This window comes from Lithobates pipiens, unplaced genomic scaffold (assembly GCF_037356315.1).
Source record: "Lithobates pipiens isolate NorthernLeopardFrog02 unplaced genomic scaffold, aLitPip1_a1.2 Scaffold_13, whole genome shotgun sequence".
In the NCBI taxonomy this organism is placed as follows: Eukaryota; Metazoa; Chordata; class Amphibia; order Anura; family Ranidae; genus Lithobates; species Lithobates pipiens.
Genome location: NW_027507718.1, coordinates 171,834,191 through 171,858,603, shown reverse-complemented (window position 1 = coordinate 171,858,603; position 24,413 = coordinate 171,834,191). Strand labels below are relative to the sequence as shown.

The window sequence follows — 24,413 nt, the reverse complement described above, 5'->3', positions numbered from 1 at the left end:
AGGTATCGCTGCGAACGTTAGAGCAAGAGCAATAATTTTAGCCCTAGACCTCCTCTGTAACTCAAAACATATAACCAGTAAAACATTTTTAAATCATCGCCTATGGGGATTTTTAAGTAGCGACGTTTGGCGCCATTCCACGAGAGTGTGCAATTTTGAAGAGTGACATGTTAGGTATCTATTTACTCAGCGTAACTTCATCTTTCACATTATGCAAAAATTGGGCTAACTTTACTGTGTTTTTTTTTTTTAAGCACAAAACTGTTTTTTTCCAAAAAAAAGCATTCGAAAAATTGCTGCACAAATACCGTGCGAGATAAAAAGTTGCAACGACCACCATTGTATTCTCCAGGGTGTTTGCTAAAAAAACATATATAATGTTTTGGGATTCTATGTAATTTTCTAGCAAATAAATGATGGTTTTTACATGTAGGAGAGAAATGTCAGAATTGTCCTGGGTGCTCCATAACGCCTGATGGCGCTCCCTGCATGTTGGGCCTCTGTATGTGGCCACACTGTGTTAAAGTCTCACACATGTGGTATCGCCATACTCAGGAGTAATAGCAGAATGTGTTTTGGGGTGTAATTTGTGGTATGCATATGCTGTGTGTGAGAAATAAACTGATAATATGACAATTTTAAAAAAAAAATCTTGATTTTGCAAAGAATTGTGGGAAAAAATGGCAACTTAAAAAAACTCATCATGCCTCTTACTAAATACCTTGGAATGTCTTCTTTCCAAAAAGGGGTCATTTGGGGGGTATTTGTACTTTTCTGGCATGTTAGGGTCCCAAGAATTGAAATAGGCCGTCAATACTTCAGGTGTGATCAATTTTCAGATATTGGCACCATAGCTTGTGGACTCTATAACTTTCACAAAGACCAAATAATATCCACCAATTTGTACTTATTTTTACCAAAGATATGTAGCAGTATAAATTTTGGCCAAAATTTATGAAGAAAAAATTACGAATCTGCTAAATTTTATAACAGAAACAAAGAAAAATTCATTTTTTTACAGAATTTTTTGTAATTTTTTTTTATAACACAAAAAATAAAAAAACGAGCGGTGATTAAATACCACCAAAAGAAAGCTCTATTTGTGTGAAAAAAAAGGACAAAAATTTCATATAGGTCCAGTGTTGCATGACTGATTAATTGTCATTCAAAATGTGAGAGCACCGAAAGCTGAAAATTGGTCTGGTTATTAAGGGTGTTTAAGTGCCCAGTGGTCAAGTGGTTAAAAAAAAAAAGTTTGCCTCAGTTTAGGCCGATATGTATTCTACATATTTTTGGTAAAAAAAAATCGCAATAAGCGTATATTGATTGGTTTGTGCAAAAGTTATAGCATCTACAAAATAGGGGCTAGATTTATGGCATTTTTTTTTTTTACTAGTAATGGCGGTGATCTGCAATTTTTTTTTTTCGTGACTGCGACATTATGGCGGACACATCGGACACTTTTGACACATTTTTGGGACCATTCACATTCACACAGCGATCGGTGCTATAAAATTGCACTGATTACTGTGTAAATGTGATGGGAAGGGGTTAACACTAGAGGGAGCGCTGCAGGGGTTAATTATGTTCCCTGGGAGTGATTCTAACTGTGGGGGGAGGGGACTCACAAGGGGAGGAGACCGATCGGTGTTTCTCTGTACTGAGAACACACAATCTGTCTCCTCGCCACTGACAGAACGTGGATCTGTGTGTTTACATACAAATCCATGGTCCTGCTGTGTTCCCGAGCAATCGCGGGTGCCCGGCGGATATCGCGGCCACCGGGCACATGCACCGGGTCCTGAGCGACACCACGGGTGCGCGCGCACGCCCCCTAGACGGCCGGGAATGAGAGGAAGTCATATGATGCCCGCCCATGATGGGAGATCCCATCTGCGGTCGTCATATTACAATAAGCTGGTGCTGAAGTGGTTAAATGATGAGAAACTGTATAAAAGGCATATACCTGTTCATATATGTGTATGCCATGGTGATGGATGTTCAAGATTCCATGACTCAAAAAACATATTATAAAAAGTGTATGAAGAGGGTCTCTCAATTATCCATTTGACCTCTGGACACTGTTACTTTAAACTGACAATTGCGTGGTTGTGTACCCAAATACAATGTCTTTTTTATTTTTTTTCCCCTTCAGCTAGAGCATTATTTCTGTGGTATTTGGTTACCTGCATTTTTTTGCACTATAAAAAAAAAAAAAAAAAAAAAATACTAGCCAATAAAAAAATAGAAAAAATCTAATTTCTTCATAAATTTAGGCCAATTTTAAATGATGTCAATGGACTGAATATATATGTATTCTGATACATATTTTTGGTAAAAAAAAAATACCAATAAACCATATATTGAATGGTTTGCGCAAAAGTTTTAGCGTCTACAAACTATGGGATATTTGTATTCATTCATTTTTATTTATGTATATACTAGTAATGGTGGCGATCAGCGACTTATAGCGGGACTGCGATGTTGCAGCAGACATTCAGACGCTATCCGACACTTTAACATTTTTTTAGGGACCAGTGACATTAATATAGTGATAATACTGATACACTAAAGCCTTATGTACACTGCTGCTGGTAAATGGACATTCAGAGGCAGTTGGCTGCTTTTTTCAGCTGCCCCTGAACTCATCCAATGTTATCTTATGTGTACATGTACACAGGTTTGTCTTAATGTCATTTTTAGGCAGTTGCATTTATAGGCTTTTCTCTGATGGGGGGAAAAAAATGAGTTTCCAACAATTCAGATGCAAAACGCTGCTTCATTTAGAAGCTTTTTTACAGGTGCCCTATTTTTTTTTTTATATTAAAAAACGTAAAAATTATAGCAAATGATGGAAAAACCACAATTTAAAAAAAATAAACCTGAAATTGCTTGCTATGCTTCATAGACCATTTATATACCCCTAATGAGCCCTTGATCCAATCCAATACACCACTAGCATTGCTGTTAGCCAAAGTATAGTTGGAATTTGACCCATATGTTGTTAGATTTCAACCAGATGACCCCACCATTAAGCTCACCCCCGACTTGATCAAACATAGTTGCATGAAATTTAGGATTAGGGTTAGGGTTTTCTATTAGGGTTAGGGGGTTATGGTTAGGGTTTTCTTCTTGAAGAACAAGTTTAGGGTTATGATGAGGGTTATGTTTTGCCGTTAGGGTTTCTGGTTAGGGCTATGGTTTACCATTAGGGTTAGGGGGTTATGGTTAGGGTTTAGGGTTTCCGGTTAGGGTTAATTCAAAATATTTAAAAAATTTCAATTAAAATTTGCATAAAAAAGACAAAATAAATAAAAAATAAAATTACACATACAGCTTATAATAAAAAATAAACAAAAAATTATACTAATCCATTTGCAATTTAAAAATTAAATATATAAAAAAAATTTGAATTTTTTCCTCTCATATGCTCGTTATGGAAACCATAGTAAAAGCACTGAAATTGAGGTAGATACAAGTACACTGCTGCTCCCTCAGCTGCTGCTACTCACTCTGGTCTCACAGAATGCCTGAAATAGCTAAATAATACTGTTTTTTGGGGGGGTTTGGGGAGGATCCTATGATGTTAACTCAAATGCTCCTAGGCGCAAACGCGGCTTTTCAAACGAAAAAAGGGCGTTTTTTAACGCAGATTTCAAGCTGTCAAAAAATTTGTTCAGCGTTCCATGTACATTAAGCCTAATACAGTGACAGCTAAAATATATGCAATACCTATTCTAATGACACGGGGTTATCAGGGGCGATCAAAGGGTAACCTGTGTGCCCAGCCTGTGCTTTGGTACAGTGTGGGAGGTGCTTTTACCAGGGAAAGACATAGCTCCATGTCCCTGTTTTGCAGAGACACAAGATCCATGCGTTCCCACCTGTCAGAACAGCGCTCTGCCTTGTTTACATAGGCGGACCACAATTCTTTCTCTTTGTAGGATGATCGCCGGGCACCAGCGGATGTTGAGTCTGTGGTACCCACCGACGGGCTCCCGCTGTGGTTTATATGAGCGAGCCGCCATTTCCGACATGAGCTCCAAAGGTCCGGCACTGTAAGCCAGATTCTCACAGCCCATGTGCCGATGATGTCATCGGCTGCATGCACTCTAAATATCTCCTAAACTGTGCAAGTTTAGGAGATATTAGCAGTAGCTACAGGTAAGCCTTATTATAGCCTTATTAACCACTACAATACAGGGCACTTTCGCCCCCTTCCTTCCCAGCCCAATTTTCAGCTTTCATCGCTCTAGCGCTTTCAGTGACAATTGCGCGGTCATGCTACACTGTACCCAAATGAAATTTTTATAATTTTGTTCGCACAAATAGAGATTTATTTTGGTGGTATTTATTCACGACTCCGTTTTTTATTTTTTGCGATATAAGCGCAAAAAAGCGAAAATTTGGAAAAAAAACAATATTTTCTTTTTTCTATTTTAAAAGAAATCCAATAAAATCTAATTTTGTCATTAATTTAAGCCAAAATGTATTCTGCTACATGTTTTTGGTAAAAAAAATTCCGTTAAGTGTATAATAATTGGTTTGTGTGATCACGGACATATGTACGCAAATGATCATGTACATATGTGTGCAGGTGATCACGTACATATGTGTGCAGATAATCATTGGGACAAGTGATTTTAGTGGGACATATGTGGAGGACATGTTTTTATTATTAGGGACATGTGTTTTTATTTTTTGGGGACATGTGTTATGGGGACATATGTGGGGACTGTGTTTACACTGTGTGGTGTGTTGTGTGTTTACACTAGACTGAAGATCAGTGAGTAAAAAGCTGTAAAAAACAGCTCATACTCACTGATCATCAGCCGGCTGCAGCAATCTGCTCTCCTCTCCTCAGCGATGACTTCTGTGTGAGGAGAGGAGGAGCCGATTGCCTAGCAACCGGCTGTTTGATTACATCACATGACGGCCGTGATTGGGCACGGCCGTCATGTGATCAGGAGGGCCAATCACAGAGCCCTCCTGCCGATCTGAGATGCGCCGTGTCCCGGTGACACGCGCGCGATCCCGCTCCTCCTGATGGACGTTCCTGAACGTCCTATCAGGAGTAGACGGCTCCCACCCGGCCGTATATGTGCATTGGCCGGGTGGGAAGTGGTTAAAGGCTTCCCTGTAGGTACAAGTGGTAGTACAGAGTTTACTATCACTTTAAGCCTGTGCAACATGCATAGGTCATTTTATATTGTTTTCCTTTGCCAGTAAATAAGAATAAGCTTTTATTCTCCTTTATGCATTTAAATCCTCAGTTTCATAGAGGAATTATTCCTGGACATGGCTATTTGCAGGGGATTAGAGTGGAAAGCACCAGAGGGGGCAGAAATGTTAGGTAGTTAGAACTGTACTCTGACCATGCCAGGCTTGTTACCCCAGGGTTCCTTAAGGTCAGGTTCACACTGATACAGCATGCGCTCTGACTTTGGGAGCACAAGTCGGTCTGACTTTGAAAAAGGTTCCTGCACTACTTTGGCCCGACTTTGGTCCTACTTCAGCCCATTGATATAATTTAAGTTGGATTAAAGTCAGATCCTTGTCCTAACCATCCGACATGGTGATTACAGCAGCATTAAAAGGAATTTATCTCGCACTGGGATTGGTTTGCTTGGTCAAAGGACAAGTCAGACTATCTCAAAGTTGGAGCAAAATCTTATCCCGTTTATTCAAGTTGGATGGAAGTAGGACCGATGTTGTAGGGCAAAGTAGGATGCCAGTCGTACAACAGTCATGTCCCGCCAGCGTGAGCCCATCCTAAGGCCAGGTTCATACTGGTACGACACGACTTTCCCCTTTGACTTCAATCTTCAATGAATGAGGATCCGACAATGCTAGGCACTTTGTGTCAGGTATGAATCTTTAGGGGGAACTCCGCGCCAAACAGAATAAATAAAAAACAAACAGCATAGGTTTCCCCTCCCCCCAGGCCCGTCGGTCTGGTATGAATTGTAAGGGGAACCCCCACGCCGAAAAAAACGGCATCACCCCCCCCCCCCCAAAGCTCCATACCAGACCCTTATCTGAGCACGCAGTCCTGCAGGTCAGGAAAAGGAAGGGGACGAGCGAGTGCCCCCTCCTGAACCATACCAGGCCACATGCCCTTAACATGGGGATAGGTGCTTTGGGCAGGGGGGCTCTGCGCCCCCCACCCCAAAGAACCTTGTCCCCATGTTCATGAGGATAAGGGCATCTTCCCAACAACCCTGGCCATTTGTGGGCGGGGGCTTATTGGAATCTGAAAGCCCCCCCCCACCCATTGTATTGTAAAAAAGTGTCAAAAATAAAACAGAATACACAGGTTTTTAAAGCAATTTATTTAGGCAGCTCTGGCATCTCTTCCAATTTCTTCTCCCTTCGCCAGCTCTTCTGCCTCCTCCGCTGATGTTTTCTGCCTCTGACGGTTCTCCTCCCCTTTCTGGTTGTTCTCCAATGATGTCTTCTGCCTCTGCTAGGTCTCCTCTCTGCTTTGTCTTCTCCCTCTGTTCTTCTGTTGATGTTGCCTCGACGTGCTCTCCCAGTGTAACGCAAGATCCGCCGTGTACTATGACTTATAAAGACAGGCGGGGCCATCTGGGGCTGGGCCATCTGGTGATGTCATATAGGCCACATCCAGGGCATGTGATGTCACCGGATGGCCCCGCCCCATGTCTTTATAAGTAATAGCACATGGCGGATCTGGGATTACACCTGGAGAGTGCGTTGAGGCAACATCAGAAGAAGAGCAGAGGTAGAAGCACATAGAGGAGACAGCAGAGAGTGGTAGAAGAACCTGAGAGGGCTAGAAGACATCAGTGGAGAGGGGAGGAGAACCAGAGATGGGACAAGTACTGGCAGAGGCAGAAGACCTTCGTGGAGGAGGGAAAAGAGCCGGAAAGGGCAAAAGAAACCGGAAGAGACGTGTGTATTGCATTTTATTTTTGACACTTTTTATTTTTAGGTGAATGGGTAGGGGCAAAATGTACCCCATACTCATTTACATAGGGTAGGGGGCCGGAATCTGGATTCCAATAAGCCCTCTGCCCCCAGACCCTGACATCCAATGGCCAGGGTTGTCGGGAAGAGGCCCTTGTCCTCATCAACATGGGTACAAGGTGCTTTGGGTTGGGAGCGCATCCACTCCCCCCCCCACATGTTGAGGGCATGCGGCCTGGTATGGTTCAGGGTGGGGGGGGGGGGGGGTGATCACTTGTCCCCACCCCCTTTCCTGACATGCCAGGCTAGGTGCTCGGATAAGGGTCTGGTATGCTCTTGGAGGGGGAACCCATGCCCCTTTTTTTCAAGATCTTCATCAGAGCACAAGTCGGATGCCAGTTAAGACAGTGATCCGACTTTGATCCAACATTAGTGATATTCAATGGGCTGAAGTAGAATCAAAGTCGGACCAGAGTAGTGCAGGGAGGATTTTCAAAGTCGGACCGACTTGTGTCAGACCAGTTGAGATGACTCTCATAGGGAAACATTGGTTTTCACACATCATGAGCTCCCAATGTCGGAGCATTTTTCGTACAAGTGTGAACCCGACCTAAGAAGTGAAGTCGGTCTTTGTGCAGCTTGAGTCCTCATTGGGGACTTCCGGGGTGGGGTTGAAGCCACACCATCAAAACCACAAGCTACCATAGGTCTAGCTATAAATGGCAAAGAAAGAGATAATGCTGCAGTCTCTGCACCCAACTACACTACAGGAGTTGCCTAATGCAGCATACACACGATTGGATTTTCTGACAACAAATGTTTGGATGTGAGTTTGTTGGAGCATACACACGGTCGGACTTTCCGCCATCGAACATTTGTTGGCGGACTTTCCGATATTGTGTACACAAGTCTGTCGGACAAAAGTCCAAAGTACAAACACGCATGCTCGGAATTGAGGATGAGCTGGAAGCAGAAATTGGTGTTCATAATGGAGATATCACATTGGCTCGCTATATGTCACTACGTTCGTAATTGTTGGCCAACATTTGTGTGACCGTGTGTATGCAAGACAAGTTGGAGCCAACACCCTTCGAACAAAATCCACGGTTTTGTTGTTGGAAAGTCTGATCGTGTGTACGGGGCATTAGGGTACATGAAGCCTGTGTTTGATTTAGTTATTTGGATATTTGTGCATTCAGCTGTCACTATTTACCCATATTTGATATATCTACTTAGAAGGACTGACAGCTTCATTTCTAAACGGGCAACCATATTATAAAGGAATAGAACATTATCCTATGAGATACATTTTCCTAGCTGATTGCATTGCTTTTGAATACTTTCATTTATATATGTAGTTCTAAAATACTGATTTTGTAGGAGGGCTTCCTGATGACTTTTTGAATTCCCTGGAGAAAGATGAAGATGGAAAACTAAAGGTTACTTTGAAATATCCTCATTATTTCCCGCTGATGAAAAAATGCTTTGTTCCTGAAACACGGAGAAAAGTGGAGTTGGCTTTTAACTCCCGCTGTAAAGAGGTAATGAAAACGTGCAAGGTGCTAACCTGACAGTCCACATCTTTACAGGGTCTCAATAATTGTCTTTTAATTGACCTTTTACAGGAGAACAACAAAATTCTTCGTGAACTTGTCAAGTTAAGAGAAGAGAAAAGCAGTTTACTTGGCTTTGAGACACATGCAGATTTTATATTGGAGATGAACATGGCAAAGAACAGCAAAACTGTGGCAAGCTTCTTGGGTAAAGACACTCTTATTTTTCTCATTGGCATGATAACAATGAATAATACATGAGTAAATTTGATGGTGATATTCAAGGTTTTTGGAATATTGTAAAAGTTTGTGTGTGCCAATGGAGTACACATCAACCAACATTTAGGCCTCATGTCCACCGACGTTTTTTACAGCCACTTTTTTTGTGCGTTTTTTGCAGCTTAAAAACACCTCTTGAAGTAACTAATCAATACAGACTAATTATTATTATCAGTTATGTATTACTTTGTCTAGTCCCTATAGATTAGTTAGTCTAACACTCTGAGCACATGCTATCGTTAATATCACAATGCTACAGCAATTAGCTATGAACCCAAACACACGGTCTAAAATCAAACAAATCTCATTTATTTCCCAAGGAAATAAGAAAGCTTAGGTATCAATAGAAATTACAAGAGTACATAGCATACAATCAGAATATAATACAAGCAGTATACTTAGCAGATCCTCGTGACTGAACCTCGTGACTGAACCTCGTGATGGAATAAGAGACAGCTCTCTTTGATGAATCCCTCTTTGATAAACACACCTCAGCCACACCACATCCCATTGCCCACCCCCTTTGCCTGTGAACGAATCAGTGTCTCTGGGGCGTCTCCTCCCCCATGCTAAATATCTCTGACCGTCCTGCCATAATTGGCCTCTGGGGGGCAGTGTTTGCCCATGAATTGCAACTGCTCCGACTGGGTTCACATCTTGTGATTCGATCTCGGACGCCCTTCCCGCTCATTAGGCCCACCTGTTGTCCTCACAGACAGACCGGAGCCATCATTGTCCTAAATCTATTTGAAGCTTTGTGCACACCAGGTGGGCTGAAGAGACTTCCTTTTTGTCTATTTGGTGACACATTCCTCTATACCTTTTAAACGCGTGGGACTGCAAGTATCAACACGGCTGAGCTTGGTTGTACAAACAGATGTGTAGAACATTAGATATATAACATTAATTCATGTTCAATTCCAACATATGCCACGTTGCGCCTAAAAGGCGCATACCACCCTTCTTCAGACACGGCTCCTATTGAACAGTCCATAACGGTCTTAACGTGGTTACCCAACATGTGCTTCCGAACCAGTACCTGTGGCACAGTCCTTAGCTTGTGTAACGCGTGGTGGTTTTCAACATGTACTCCAGAGACATCTCCCATGGAACAGTCCATAATGGTCTTACCGCGTTGTGCTCCCCAACACGTGCCGCTTTGCTACTGAGTGACATACCACCATCCTTCTTTAGCGACAGCTTCCCTGTCACCCTTCTATATCTTTGGTATCTTCTCCTTTCCGGTATCTTCAAGACAGGATGCAGTAAAGGGAAGGGATGTCCATTCACTCACCATTCACCAGCATACGTTCAGAGCAATATTTCACCCAGCTCTCAACTATCGAGTTTCGATGAGGGCCTTTCTTGCCCATATTACTAGCCTACACTGCACATAGGTCACACTATACCATAACATAAATCCACTTATTACCACAATATATACATACATATGTGTCCCCTCCAATTATGCACCCCGCTCCCAACCTCCTATAATCTCTTACTGTAAATATGGGTCGGGATTCGGCAAACTTGCTCACAGTGGTGTTGCAGGGCTCTGACTTGGCAGCACAGTCTCTAACTTGTACACAGAGACCTTACCATCAAATCGTCCCTCAACTTGCATAGACAAATGGGAGACCCTTCTATATAAATATAGAATTTAACCATACATATAAATCTGCAACCACGAAAAAAAACCCCACACAATTCCACCCCGGTACCTGGATTTCAGCGATCACGCCCAGGGTATACCATGCACCTCTATCTTTGGTTAGGTTCAAGGAACCCTCTAGTCCCATGACTAACACTACAACGGTATCCTTTAGGACAAACGAACAAACTTGCCCATGTCCTAAATAATACCCGGGTGCCTCCTTCCCAGCAATGATCTCTCCATCCAGAACACAGAGAGAAATAACTTCCCAACATTATTCGTTCATCCCCATGTATTGAGCTGGCATACAAAGGACATCATGGTCATGCTTCCGACAGAGGGAAATATCAACCTGCCTCCATCTTCCATCTTATCTGATCACATGTGTGATATAGCCTCAAATGCACCAAGATTGAATCCCCAGTCAGTAAGCCCATTGATGCCACCAAATATACAGACCGAGTCTGCACTTCTGTATATGGGAACATACAGCATAACACCTTTCACAATCCAAATTAGTACAGCCCAGACAGGCATTCGACCACTACTTTGGATTAGTGTAAGCAACGTGTTTTGGCAAAATCTTACTGAGCGGTGATGCTAAGGCCACTGCCCCTCATACAGAGGCGGTATAATCAGCTTGATGTTGTCTGATATTTCCACCTGCCACAGGGTGCACGCCAGAGCCAATGACAGATTTCTGTCCTGTACCATCACACTCTACTAACCTCTCAACATGATTGACAAAATCCGGAGCCACTCTAACCTGGGTGTTTCTGTGACTTCGTTGAATGTTATCAAGGACGCCACCAATCTCTCTGGGTAACAAAATCACGCTCCTTCTCTGAAGCTATGGCTGTGAGTTTGTTCCTCAGGAGGCCAATGTCCACTCCATTAATAACACCCATCCCAGCTATTATTCCCCTCCAATATAGTGCTGAATACATCCCTTCTCTTTCGGGTTACTCCTCAGAGATAAGCATCCTGCATGGACTTCATTGTATCTCTGGGAGTAAGTCACTGGTACAATGACCGCACTTGATTCAGTGTATACTCAGCACATATAGGGTGATAGGTTTTTATCAACCACCGTGAGATGTTGCAGCACCATGTGGTGAAGTCATACGGTACCCTGGTAGCCAGCGTTTGTTCCCTTTATTTAACAGAGCATGCTCCCGTGCGTATTCACTAGCATTATCTGTGCATGGTTTCGACCCCTCAGGTGAGACATCAACCAAGCGTATCTCCCCCATACAAGGAAATTTTCCCCCCATTGATGTGTCAACTGACCAACATCTAGTCTGGCCCACGGACACCTTATTACGCATAAGTGCCAACCTGCCTCCTGGGTATCTGCACCATATTAACTCCGTTACATCAATACATGTCATATATTAAAACCTTCCTTCTTTAAATTCCTCCTCCTAACAAAAAAACACATATTTTACATTTTCATGTTCTGACGGATTGGATGTGTCATATTCCTTCCCCAACCTCCAACCCATTGCACATGTATTAATAACATGTTTGCATTCATCAGGAGAGACTTCAGCAAAAATATTTCACAAGTTCTGTTTCAAATTCAGCATTCGCACCACATTGTCCATAATAAAAAAAACAAGTATTGATCTGAATCTTTCAGGTTTTTTTTTTCTCTCCTGATGTTTATCAGAACAAATTTGCCGTGTGGTGTGGCACAGACAAACTGCCAACCAGATGACCATCTGTCATCCATGTTCCAGAAGCCTCTCCAATCTCGCTCCACCAGGGTTCTGGAAGTGAAAAACAAGAGCAGTATCAAATTCTTATCCACAATATCTGCTTGCTTACCATGTTTACTTATAGTTCCCTCCTTGGAACCCAGGACCTTAGTATTCCTGGCTTCTGCAACTCTGACCAAACTATCCAAACAACCCTGACCTCTTTAGGCTGAACCCACTGTAAAATGGATCCCCATGGTATGATCAAAAATGTTTTAAACTGAACGTCACTGTTGCTTCTCAAAAACTTCAAATTTTACAAACTACAAAGACAATGCATTTCTGTATCTTTACGCTGTATGCACTACCCCCTTTCAGGTGGACAGAGCCTAAAACTTTTGGAACTCTTTTCATTCTGAAAGAAAATAAAACAAAGAAAAAAAACACAAGGCTCCAGTGGCTTAGAATGGTTTCCAGCTGCTAACTGAGGGCATCGTCAATTACCCCCCTTTCAGGTGGACTAAACATACTAATTTTTCCACCTGAACAAAAATAAAAAATAAAATAGACGACTAAACCAATATAAAAAAAAATTAGAGAAAAAATAATTTTTTTTTTAAAAATCTGGCCATTATTGCACAAACAACATGACAAGACAACCACCATAAAACACTGACAAACACTCAACTTTTAGTTAACAACATCCATGGACTTTTCTCCTGAGGCTCGGTTCACACAGGGGCGGCACAACTTGCAGCGCGACTCACAGACGCGACCTGCACACGACTTCAGCGGCGACTTGCAAAACGACTTCTGTATAGAAGTCAATGCAAGTCGCCTGAAGTCGCCCCAAAAATAATACAGGAACCTTTTTTCTAAGTCGGAGCGACTTGAGTCGCTCCTATTAGAACGGTTCCATAGTACAGAACGGAGTGTGACTTGTCAGGCGGCTAAGTCGCCTGACAAGTCGCTCCTGTGTGAACCGGCACTGAGAAGAGTGCTCATTCCGATCTGAAATACAATTAGTTAATGGGAAAAACAAAAAAACAAAACAAAAAAAAAACAAAGCATATGTATCTCGTCACAACATTGTTGCTTCATTTATAACTCTTTAGTACTATTTATTTTTCATTGTTTGCAAACAATTACTAACTAATGAGCTCATGGTACCATGTGATAATCGATTATGCATTTACAATAACCTAACCCCTGTTCTGCTATATTTTCCCACTGTTGTTCTCACTTTGACAGACCTGCAAACAAATGCAAATGTCAGTATCCAAACCAGTTTAACTTCTTCCCTGGTCTCTGGAAAAGGAACACAGACAGCGATTACACACAATTCTTATATTAAGCAGCAGTACTGGATATTACTCAGGAAAAGTTTACAAAAATTGAAAATAAGAGAAGAGTAAAGAAAAACAATACTCAAAACAGAAACATCTTTTAACCACAAAAAAAAACCACAATACCAATTCAGAGGTTTATCCTTGAAAATACAAAAAATATATATATCAAGGTCCTCTATCATATTCTGAACCTGAAACTCACATAAAACCTTTTTCATAGCAGGGAAACATTGACCAGAATATTCTTATCATGCCTGCAGCTCACTAAGTTCTGCTAACATTGTTTCCCCTAGCGCTATATTTGAATAACCATGCGGCTACCTCCATTTTGACTTTACGCAACTGTCCTACATATTGCTTTTTAGTTTGTAGACTCCGCATTTGGGTCTTACATGGGAAATGGGTTTGATTACTATGGGTTCCATGCTTTGGATGGCTACCCCACCTGGCTGAATAACACACATGATGCCTTGGGGTCGTTTTCAGGTATGATCCCCTTTTGATATCATCATTCGTCCGCCCGATAATATTTTGCGATGTGACCCCCCCCACCCCCCTTTTACACAAAAAACATTTTAGCTCTGGTTTCCCTGCATAGGCCCTTCTTTGAGCATATGGCGCTGGAAACCCACATTGCTGGATAATATTACTGCGATTGGAATGAACAGACTTTACACTTTCATCGTCTGAGGAGTCATCAGAAGTTTCCATTGTTTCAACTCCTGAATCAATTTCAAGTGCAGTTATCGCACCTTTATTTGCCTCTTCCACATCGATTCCCATCACAGTAATATCATTTGCAGTGATAATAGCATACGGGTTTTCTTCATGTTCCACATCTAGCTTTTCTGTACACTGAGCATGTGCGGAGGGTACCTCCACCATTGCACATTTGGAGGATAACTCCATTATGGCTTCTTGTGCCTTAAGCATTGTGATAACCTGCAAATTATCAGCCTCCCTTTGATTCAAAGAGGCAATGCAACTTTCTCTTAATTTACACGTTTGTTCTAATTCATCTAATCTCTGTTGCAATACACATTTCTCAGTCACTAATTGTTCAATCCGACTATGAGCATCTGCATCAGCCTTTTCAATCCCCATTAATATATCTTACCTGTTCCATCAGTTTTTCTCTATCAGCAAACCATTCTAATTCTTTTTGGTCCGCAATTTCTTTCATTCTCATTAACATGCATAAGGCATTGGCCATTCTCTGTTTCCTGCCTTTTTTTGACTTATGAGATCGTTATGTGTATTACATTGTCTCAAAAGTTCACTAAATTGGTGTGTTAAATCACTCTCTTGTGTAGATTGAGATCTAATACCACCATGCTTGCTAATTAAACCTTCAGTGGCTTCCATTGATATGCTAATTAGCTTACCCACACTAAAGTTGCTCAACCAGTTGCTTAGACGATAGACACAGACAAACTGATTGATAGATAACACCCACAAAGACACAGATAAAGCTGTTTAAAAGCTAGCTTTCACCTGTAGTCCCACCAACAAACAAGAAAACGAAATAAAAAAAAAAAACAGATACGAACCGTTTAAATCTACAGTGACTTGGAGTTCTACAGCATACAAGACATGAGGCACACTCTTAATCAATGCTCCTCAAAGATGTATGATAATTCCTATCAATCTCTAACCAACACTTTGCATTAGCAATACACTAGACGAACAGGTACCAAGCACACACAAAGACACAGATAAAGCTGTTTAGAAGCTAGCTTTCACCTGTAGTCCCACAACAAACACAAAAAAACACAAAAGGAAAAAACAAAAAAAAACAAATACAAATCCGTTTAACCACTAACTTCTTCAGGAGAACACATTCTTAATCAATGCTCTCCTGTCCAATTGCAGGCCACATGGAATTTCTATTAGGGCAGAGAGCTTTTTCACACTCACGTGGGGATTTCCACTTTTCCCTCAAAGTTGTATGGTTATCCTGTCAATCTGCGGTTATATCACATAACCAGGGATGATCAGTTTCTAACTCGCCAGTGCGCCAACTTGCCCTCTAGTTACAGGTCTGCAGCACAATACAACATTAACGTACATACATATATCAGCCACAGTTCTCACCAGGTTCTACGCGTCTGTTTCACCGGTGAAATATCTCACAGAATTTTCATGCTTATCCAAGCGTCGTTTCAGAATTCGCGAGCCAGCGACAATTTTGTCCACACTAGAGATGCTTACAGGGACTCCGAAACAAAAATACATTAGGTTTTTGTGGATTCTGTGTAAAAAATACCTTCTACACGCCTTTCTGGGGTGCCAAATGAAGTAACTGATCAATACTCGTGACTGAACCTCGTGATGGAATAAGAGACCGCTCTCTTTGATGAATCCCTCTTTGATAAACACACCTCAGCCACACCACATCCCATTGCCCATCCCCCTTTGCCTGTGAACGAATCAGTGTCTCTGGGGCGTCTCCTCTCCCATGCTAAATATCTCTGACCGTCCTGCCATAATTGGCCTCTGGGGGGCAGGGTTTGCCCATGAATTGCAACTGCTCCGACTGGGTTCACCTCTTGTGATTCGATCTCGGACGCCCTTCCCACTCATTAGGCCCACCTGTTGTCCTCACAGACAGACCGGAGCCATCATTGTCCTAAATCTATTTGAAGCTTTGTGCACACCAAGTGGGCTGAAGAGACTTCCTTTTGTCTATTTGGTGACACATTCCTCTATACCTTTTAAACGTGTGGGACTGCAAGTATCAACATGGCTGAGCTTGGTTGTACAAACAGATGTGTAGAACATTAGATATATAACATTAATTCATGTTCAATTCAAACACCTCTCCATGTTGGCCTATGACCTCGTGCCCACCATGACGTTTTTAAGCTATAAGTGGCATAGGCGTTTTTAAGCTCCAAAAAAACCCAGGACCAGTGCGTTCTGAGGTTCCAGCACTAGAGCTGTAAAAACGCGAGACGCCGGTAAAAGGTGTTAAACGCGATTTAACTGGGCTTAATGCTGTATACACAGCATTATGCACTGCCCCGTGTTTCTCTGTCTCTATTAAAAATCAATGGTTCCCTAGGGGAGCCCATTGATTTGAATATAAGTCTCACCAGAAGTCGGATCAAGATGATCCGACTTGAGTGCCCCTGCTCCCCCCCACCCCAAAGCACCTTGTCCCCATGTTAAGGACAAGGGCCTCTTCCTGACAACCCTTGCCCGGTGGTTGTTGGGGTCTGCGAGCGATCCGGAAGCCCCCTTTAACATGGCCTGGTATGGTCCAGGAGGGGGGTGGGACGCTCGCTCGTCCCCCTTTCCTGACCTGCCGAGCTGCGTGCTTGGATAAGGGTCTAGTATGGATCTTGGGGGGGGGGGGGGGGGACTTCACGCAAACTTTTGGCGTGGTTCCCCTTCAAGAATCTCAGCACTCAAGTTGCACGGCAAGTCGGATAATCTTGGTCGGCACGTATGTCGGCAGAATGGCACCGGCAGACATATTGGCGTACCTGTACGTCCATGCCTGCCCTGGTGCTTGCAGCGGTCGGAATCTGTTCAGAAGCGATCGGAGATGAGGGGGAGGCCATTCATTCATGGCCACCCCCTCGCGATCCCTCCTGACAAATAGAATGCTTCCTCTGCTCCTGTAATGTAAAAAGGAGCAGCGGAAGTGATGTAATCTCTCCTCGTGTCGGTCTTTTTCGTTCCGGCGCCAAGGAGATAAGATTGCAGTTTTTTTGTTTTTTTATTGATTATTGCATTGGTGTCATTTGTGACTTCAACAATTGTTAGGGCAGTTAGGGTTAGCCCCCTTTAGGTCTAGGTTACCCCCCTAATCCCCCCTAATAAAGGTTTAACCCCGTGATCAACCCCCATCACCAGTGTCACTAAGCTATAGTTTTTCTGATCGCTGTATTAGTGTCACAGGTGAGGCTAATTAGGCAGGTAGGTATTTAGGTTCACTGCAGCTTTTTATAGCGTCAGGGACCCCCATATACTACCTAATAAAGGTTTTAACCCCCTGATTGCCCCCTAGTTAACTCTTTCACCAAGGATCACTGTATAACTGTTACGGGTGACGCTGGTTAATTGGTTATTTTTTTATAGTGTCAGGGCACCCGCCATTTATTACCTAATAAAGGTTTAACCCCCTGATCACCCGGCAGGTGATATAAGTTAGGTTTTAGGGTCTGTGTCGCCTCAGGCAGCTTCAGGTTAGTGTCAGTACCGCTAACACCCATGCACGCAGCTTACACCTCCCTTAGTGTTATAGTATCTGAACGGATCGATATCTGATCTGATCAGATCTATACTAGCGTCCCCATCAGTTTAGGGTTCCCAAAAACACGGTGTTAGCGGGATCAGCCCAGATACCTGCTAGCACCTGCATTTAGCCCCTCCGCCCAGCCCACCCAAGTGCAGGATCGATCAATCACTGTCACTTACAAAACACTAAACACATAACTGCAGCGTTCGCAGAGTCAGGCCTGATCCCTGTGATCGCTAACAGTTTTTTTGTTAGCGTTTTGATACAGTCGCTAACAGCCAGGGAGATTTTTTTTACCTGTGAGTCTCACTAGTGTACCACTAAATTTAGAGCCCAAAATGGCAAATCGAAGGTACACTAGTGAAGAGGCCTACATGTTTCTGAGCATGACAGATCGTGAAGAGGAAGTCGCTCATCTATCGGATTCAGGCTCAGAATACGATGCTGTAGACAGCAGCGGCTCCATGACAGATAACTATGATGACAGAGTTGTGGTCCCTGACAAGGTCAAGCGTACCAGCCCCCAATCTTCTTCTTCTGTTGTTGAAGTGCAAGAACCGCAGGTCCCTTGTATGGAGCAGAGAAATACTAGCGCCGCTATGCCTTCTGATGAACTGGCAAGCACCAGCGGCCTAGTACACCCTGGTTGTACATCCAGCAATGCAGTAACACTTGGTGACTTGGCGAGGTGGCGAGCACAAGTAGTGTCCCGGTGCCACCAAGAAGACAAAGACAGGCCCGTCGTGCCATAGTGCCCTCCCTGCTGTATTCACCAATCCTAATTGGGAACCCACCACTTCTGCAGCACTCGTACCTCCCCCCATTCACTGGCCAACTTAGCATTCAGGTGGAAACAGTTGATTTTATGCCACTTGATTTTTATTCGCTGATCTCTATAGATCTGTTGTGGACCAAAGCAATTTGTACGCTGGTCAACACATCCCCACTATTCCTCAGTCCTCCCTTGCCAGAGATCGGAGACCAATTACGGTCTTCCAAATTTAAGACCTTTCTGGGCCTTTCGCTCAACATGGGCATAACTAAAAAGAGTGAGTTGCGGTCATATTGGTCCACTGACCCAATGCACCATATGCACGTGTTCTCTGCTTCCATGGCCAGGGCAAGATTCGAGCAGATTTTGCGGTTCATGCACTTCAATGACAATGAACTCTGTTGTCCTCGTGGAGACCCTGAATATGATCGACTCTACAAAATTCGGCCCTTCGTAAACCACTTCAACCAACGTTTTGCAGACTTGTTTACTCCCCATCATGTTGTCTGCGTTGATGAGTCCCTGATTACATTTTCTGTCCGCTTGTCATTCATACAGTACCTTCCCAGCAAGGGTACCAGATACGGGGTCAAGATTTATAAGCTCGGTGGCAGGGCCACAGGCTATACATGTAGTTTTATGGTTTACGAGGTCAAAGATAGTCTCATAGAGCCGCCGAACTGCCCAGATTACATAGGGAGCGCTGGCAAGATTGTGTGGAACTTGGTGTCACCCTTATTCAGAAAGGGGTACCATTTGTATGTGGACAATTACATGAGCGTGCCACTGTTTAGTCATTTGTTTGATCAGCAGATTGGAGCATGTGGCACCGCGTGGCCTAATCGCCGGGGCTTTCCCCAGTGGCTTGTAGATTCCTGTCTTAGGCTGGGGGAGAGAGCCTGTTTGCAGTGTAATCACTTGCTCGCTATGAAGTGGAGGGATAATAAGAATGTTTTCGTTCTTACCTCCCTTCATACAGACACGACAGTCCAAATTACTACGGCGACTGGTGTTGTGGAGAAACCCCTCTGTGTCCACGAATATAACCAAAATATGGGAGGGGTGGATCTCAACGACCAGTTGGCGCCGTACCCAGTTGCCCGTAAGGCCAGACGCTGATCCTTCCTTAAATTACAGGAAGAGATCATCGGAGCCCTTCTGTAACCAGACGGTGCTCCACCTCACCTTCCCCAACCAAATGCAGTAAGCTGGCTACATGAGAGGCATTTTCCTTATGTCCTCCCTGAGTACCCCTACCCAATGAGCCCCCCCAAAGAAAATGTGTCTGCAGAAAGCGCGGATATAGGCGTGACACCCGTTATTATTGTCCCCGCTGTGCTGATAATCTTGGTCTTTGCATTGGTGAATGTTTTGAACGTTACCATTCACTAGTTGAGTATTAGCGTAGGGTACAGCATTGCACAGACTAGGCACACTTTCACAGGGTCTCCCAAGATGCCATCGCATTTTGAGAGATCCAAACTGCTGAAACCATTACAACAGTTAGAACCGTTAGAACTGTTACAGTTACATAAAAAAGTGTAAAAAAAACAAAACAATAAAATATAAAACAAAAAAAACAAAAATAGTTGCCGTTTTATTGTTCTCTCTTTGTCTATTCTCTCTATTGTTCTGCTCTTTTTTTTTACTGTATTCTATTCTGGAATGTTTTATTGTTAACCATTTTTTGTTTTCAGGTACGCCATTCAGCTGCAGCGCGGATTTATTTATCTTGACAGGAACAGCGTTTGCTCCCACGATACATAAAGCCATGACTCCAGCGCTGTCGGAGGTGATTTCACCACCACAGTTAAAAAAAAAAAAAAAAAAGAGCAAATAAGCCGAAGCATGGGGGCAGCAGGGGTGGAGGAGCAATTTGCTCCTACCTTTTTGGGGCAGATACCCCCATGCTTTGGCATATATAAATGGTGCATGTATGCCCACCATTAGAAGTGGGTGGATGAAGGGAGGTATTCTAATGGTGGGCATACCCACCGATCAATATCTTTTTTTTTGTTCAGCCCACAGGCTGCATGAAAAAAAAGATTACAATATATGCCCAACAAGGACCAGCAATGTACTGGTTATACCAGAATGATGCTTGCCGGTTTAGGTATCATCTTGGTATCATTCTTTTCAGCCAGCGGTCGGTTTTCATGTAAAGGCAATCCTAGCAGCTAACTAGCCTCTACCACCACTTGAGAGGAGGCTTACCAGATGTTATGGACCCAGTTAGGTATATACCTAGTGAGTCACACGCATTTATTGATATAAATCCACATGAAAAAACGGCTGGCAAACTTGTAACTTCTCATGGGTACCAGAGTAGACAGAGAGATGACCCAAAAATAGATGAAATGGCTATCCACCTTTTGGGGTGACTGAGGACAGAGATTCTTCCACGTATATTATAGGCCAAAAAGAAAATACAGCCTCATAGTGAAACAGGCATCATCTGGGGATCCCCAGATGATGCCTGTTTAGGAGAAACGCGTCGGGGAGGGCTCGTTGATGCCACTGCGTTGCCAGATTTTAATTCCATGCTGGTATTTGCCTGTAATATGTGAGTACCCATTTATGCTTTTAATGTTAATAAAAGTTTTAAACGGTATTTCATTATGAGGCTGTATTTTCCTCCGTCACCCCAAAAGGTGGATAGCCATTTCATCTATTTTTGGGTCATCTCTCTGTCTATTCTGGTACCCATGAGAAGTTACAAGTTTGCCAGCTGTTTTTTCGTGTGAATTTACATCAATAAACTTGTGTGACTCACTAGGTATATACCTAACTGGGTCCATTACATCTGGTAAGCCTCCTCTCAAGTGGTGGTGGATTTCTGAAAAGAATTCACTGAAGTCACTATAACTTCTCAAGATATTGCACTTTGTCATCATATTGTTTCACTTATTGACTCTTAACACGTTCACCCCAAATTTTATAATTTTTTTGTATATTTGGATATAGTGTTGTCTAAAACATAGAATCATTAATAGTGTTAATTTATGAGGAGTTTTTTTTATCAACATTAAAGTTGATTGTATTTAATTATATATTTTTTACACTGGTAAAAGATTATATAGATATTGTCATATATAATCTAAGCGCTGCACCTTTTTTATTATTTCACCATTTTGTTTGTTGCAGTAAGTCTGCGGTGCTGGCAGCTATTATTTATTTGTTTGTGGATAGCGCGTTTTTTTTCTCACTTTATATACGCTAATGAGCCTCTAGACTGCTTTTACAAGCAGTGGGAGGGAATGTCTTCCATGGTTTTCTCAGGCTCCCCTGTCCCAACCGGAAACCTGAGAATGCAGCCGGTGGTTCTGCCAGCTGACCATAGAGCTTATCAGAGACCAGAATGGCTCCAATCATCTCTATAGCCTAAGAAACTGGAAGCTCCAAGCATTTCATGACTTAGATTTCGCCGGATGTAAATGGCGCCATTGGGAAAGCATTTTATCACACCGATCTTGGTGTGGTCAGATGCTTTGAGGGCAGAGGAGAGATCTAGGGTCTAATAGACCCTAATTTTTTTCAAAAAAAGAGTACCTGTCACTACCTATTGCAATCATAGGGGATTTTTACATTCCTTGAGATAACAATAAAAATGATTAAAATATATATATATAAATGAAAGGAACAGTTTAAAAATAAAATAAAACAGTAAAATAAATAATAATAAAAAAAAGCACCCATGTCCCCCCCCCCCCTGCTCTCGCGCAAAGGCGAACGCAAGCGTCGATCTGGCGTCATATGTAAACAGCAATTGCACCATGCGTGTGAGGTATCACCGCAAAGGTCAGATCAAGGGCACTAATTTTAGCAGTAGAACTCCTCCGTAAATCTAAAGTGGTAACCTGTAAAGGCGTTTAAAGGCTTTTAAAAATGTATGTAGTTTGTCGCCGCTGCACGTTTCTGCTCAATTTTAAAGCATGTGTTTGGCATCCATGTACTCTGCCTAAGATCATCTTTTTTATTTTGTCAAACATTTGGGCAATATAGTGTTTTTTAGTGCATTAAAATTAAAAAAAGTGTTTTTTTTTCCAAACAAAAATGCGTTTGAAAAATCACTGCGCAAATACTGTGTGAAAAAAATGAAATGCCTACCATTTTAATCTGTAGGGCCTTTTGCTTTAAAAAAAATACATAATGTTTGGGGGTTCAAAGTAATTTTCTTGTAAAAAAAATATTTTTTCATGTAAGCAAAAAGTGCCAGAAAGGGCTTTGTCTTCAAGTGGTTAGAAGAGTGGGTGATGTGTGACATAAGCTTCTAAATGTTGTGCATAAAATGCCAGGACAGTTCAAAACCCCCCAAATGCAAATGACCCCATTTTGGAAAGTAGACACCCCAAGCTATTTGTTGAGAGGGATGTCGAGTCCATGGAATATTTTATATTTTGATACAAGTTGCGGGAAAAAGACAAATTATTTATAAAAAAATGTTTGCACAAAGTTGTCACTAAATTATATATTGCTCAAACATGCCATGGGCATATGTGAAATTACACCCCAAAATACATTCTGTTGCTTCTTCTGAGTACGGGGATAACACATATTTGAGACTTTTTGGGAGCCTATCTGCGTACGGGACCCCGAAAATCAAGCACCACCTTGAGGATTTCGAAGGGTGTAAATTTTTGATTTCACTCCTCACTGCCTATCAGTTTCGGAGGCCATGGAATGCCCAGATAGCACTAAATCCCCTCAAATTACCCCATTTTGGAAAGTAGACACCCCAAGCTATTTGCTGGGAGGGAGGTATGGTGAGTATTTTGCAGACCTTGATTTTTGTCACAAAGTTTTGAAAATTAAAAAAAAGAAAAAAAAAAGTTTTTATTTTCTTTCTTCATTTTCAAAAACAAATGAGAGCTGCAAAATACTCACCATGACTCTTAGCAAATAGTTCGGGGTGTCTACTTTCCAAAATGGGGGGATTTTTTGCCATCCTGGCATTCTATGGCCTTTAAAACTGTGATAGGTAGTGAGGAGTGAAATCAAAAATTTACACCCTTAGAAATCCTGAAGGCGGTGCTTGGTTTTCAGGGCCCCGTACGTGGCTAGGCTTCCAAAAAGCCCCACATATGTGGTATCCCTGTACTCAGGAGAAGCAGCAGATTTTATTTTGGGGTGTAATTCCACATATGCCCATGGCATGTGTGAGCAATATATGATTTAGTGACAACTTTGTGCAAAAAAAAAAAAAAAAAGTTTGTCCTATTCCCGCAACTTGTGGCAAAATATAAAATATATTCCACGGACTCAACATGCCTCTGGGAAAATAGCTTGGGGTGTCCATTTTCCAATATTGGGTCATTTTGGGGGGAGGGGGGGTTGTGCCATCTTGGCATTTTATGGCCTTCAAAACTGTAATAGGTAGTGAGGAGTAAAATAAAAAATGTATGCCCTTAGAAATCCTGAAGGTGGTGCTTGGTTTTCGGGGCCCCGTATGCGGCTAGGTTCCCAAAAAAAGCAGCAAAATGTATTTTGGGGTGCAATTCCACATAAGCATGGCATGTGGGGTCATTTGGGGGCGGTTTGTACTGCCCTGCCATTTTAGAACCTCAAGAAATGAAAGGCAAGAAATAGGCAGTCATAAACTAAAAGTTGCGTAAATGCCAGAAAATGTACCCTAGTTTGTAGATGTGATAACTTATGCGCAAACCAATATACGCTTATTGACTTTTTTTATACCAAAGACATGTGGCTGAATACATTTTTGCCTAAATGTATGACTGACTAATATTGAGTTTATTGGATTTTTCTAATAACAAAAAGTAGAAGATACAATCAATTAATCAAGTCAATCAAATACCTTTTAAAAGAAGCTCTATTTGTGGGAAAAAAAGGACACAAATTTTGTTTGGGTACAACATTGCATGACCGCGCAATTACCGTATTTATCGGCGTATAACATGCACCCCAAGTTTAGG

General features: G+C 42.4%; 1 protein-coding gene across 3 annotated transcripts in view; it reads left to right on the top strand.

The window, feature by feature from the left end:
• THOP1 (thimet oligopeptidase 1) overlaps positions 1-24,413 on the top strand; it is a 130,601-nt gene that overhangs the window by 54,018 nt on the left and 52,170 nt on the right. For all 3 annotated transcript variants that reach the window (XM_077475869.1, XM_077475870.1, XM_077475872.1), the window contains exons 6-7: positions 8,311-8,471; positions 8,556-8,691. In XM_077475869.1, the coding sequence (XP_077331995.1) occupies positions 8,311-8,471; positions 8,556-8,691 (297 nt within the window). The remainder of the gene's footprint in view (positions 1-8,310; positions 8,472-8,555; positions 8,692-24,413) is intronic.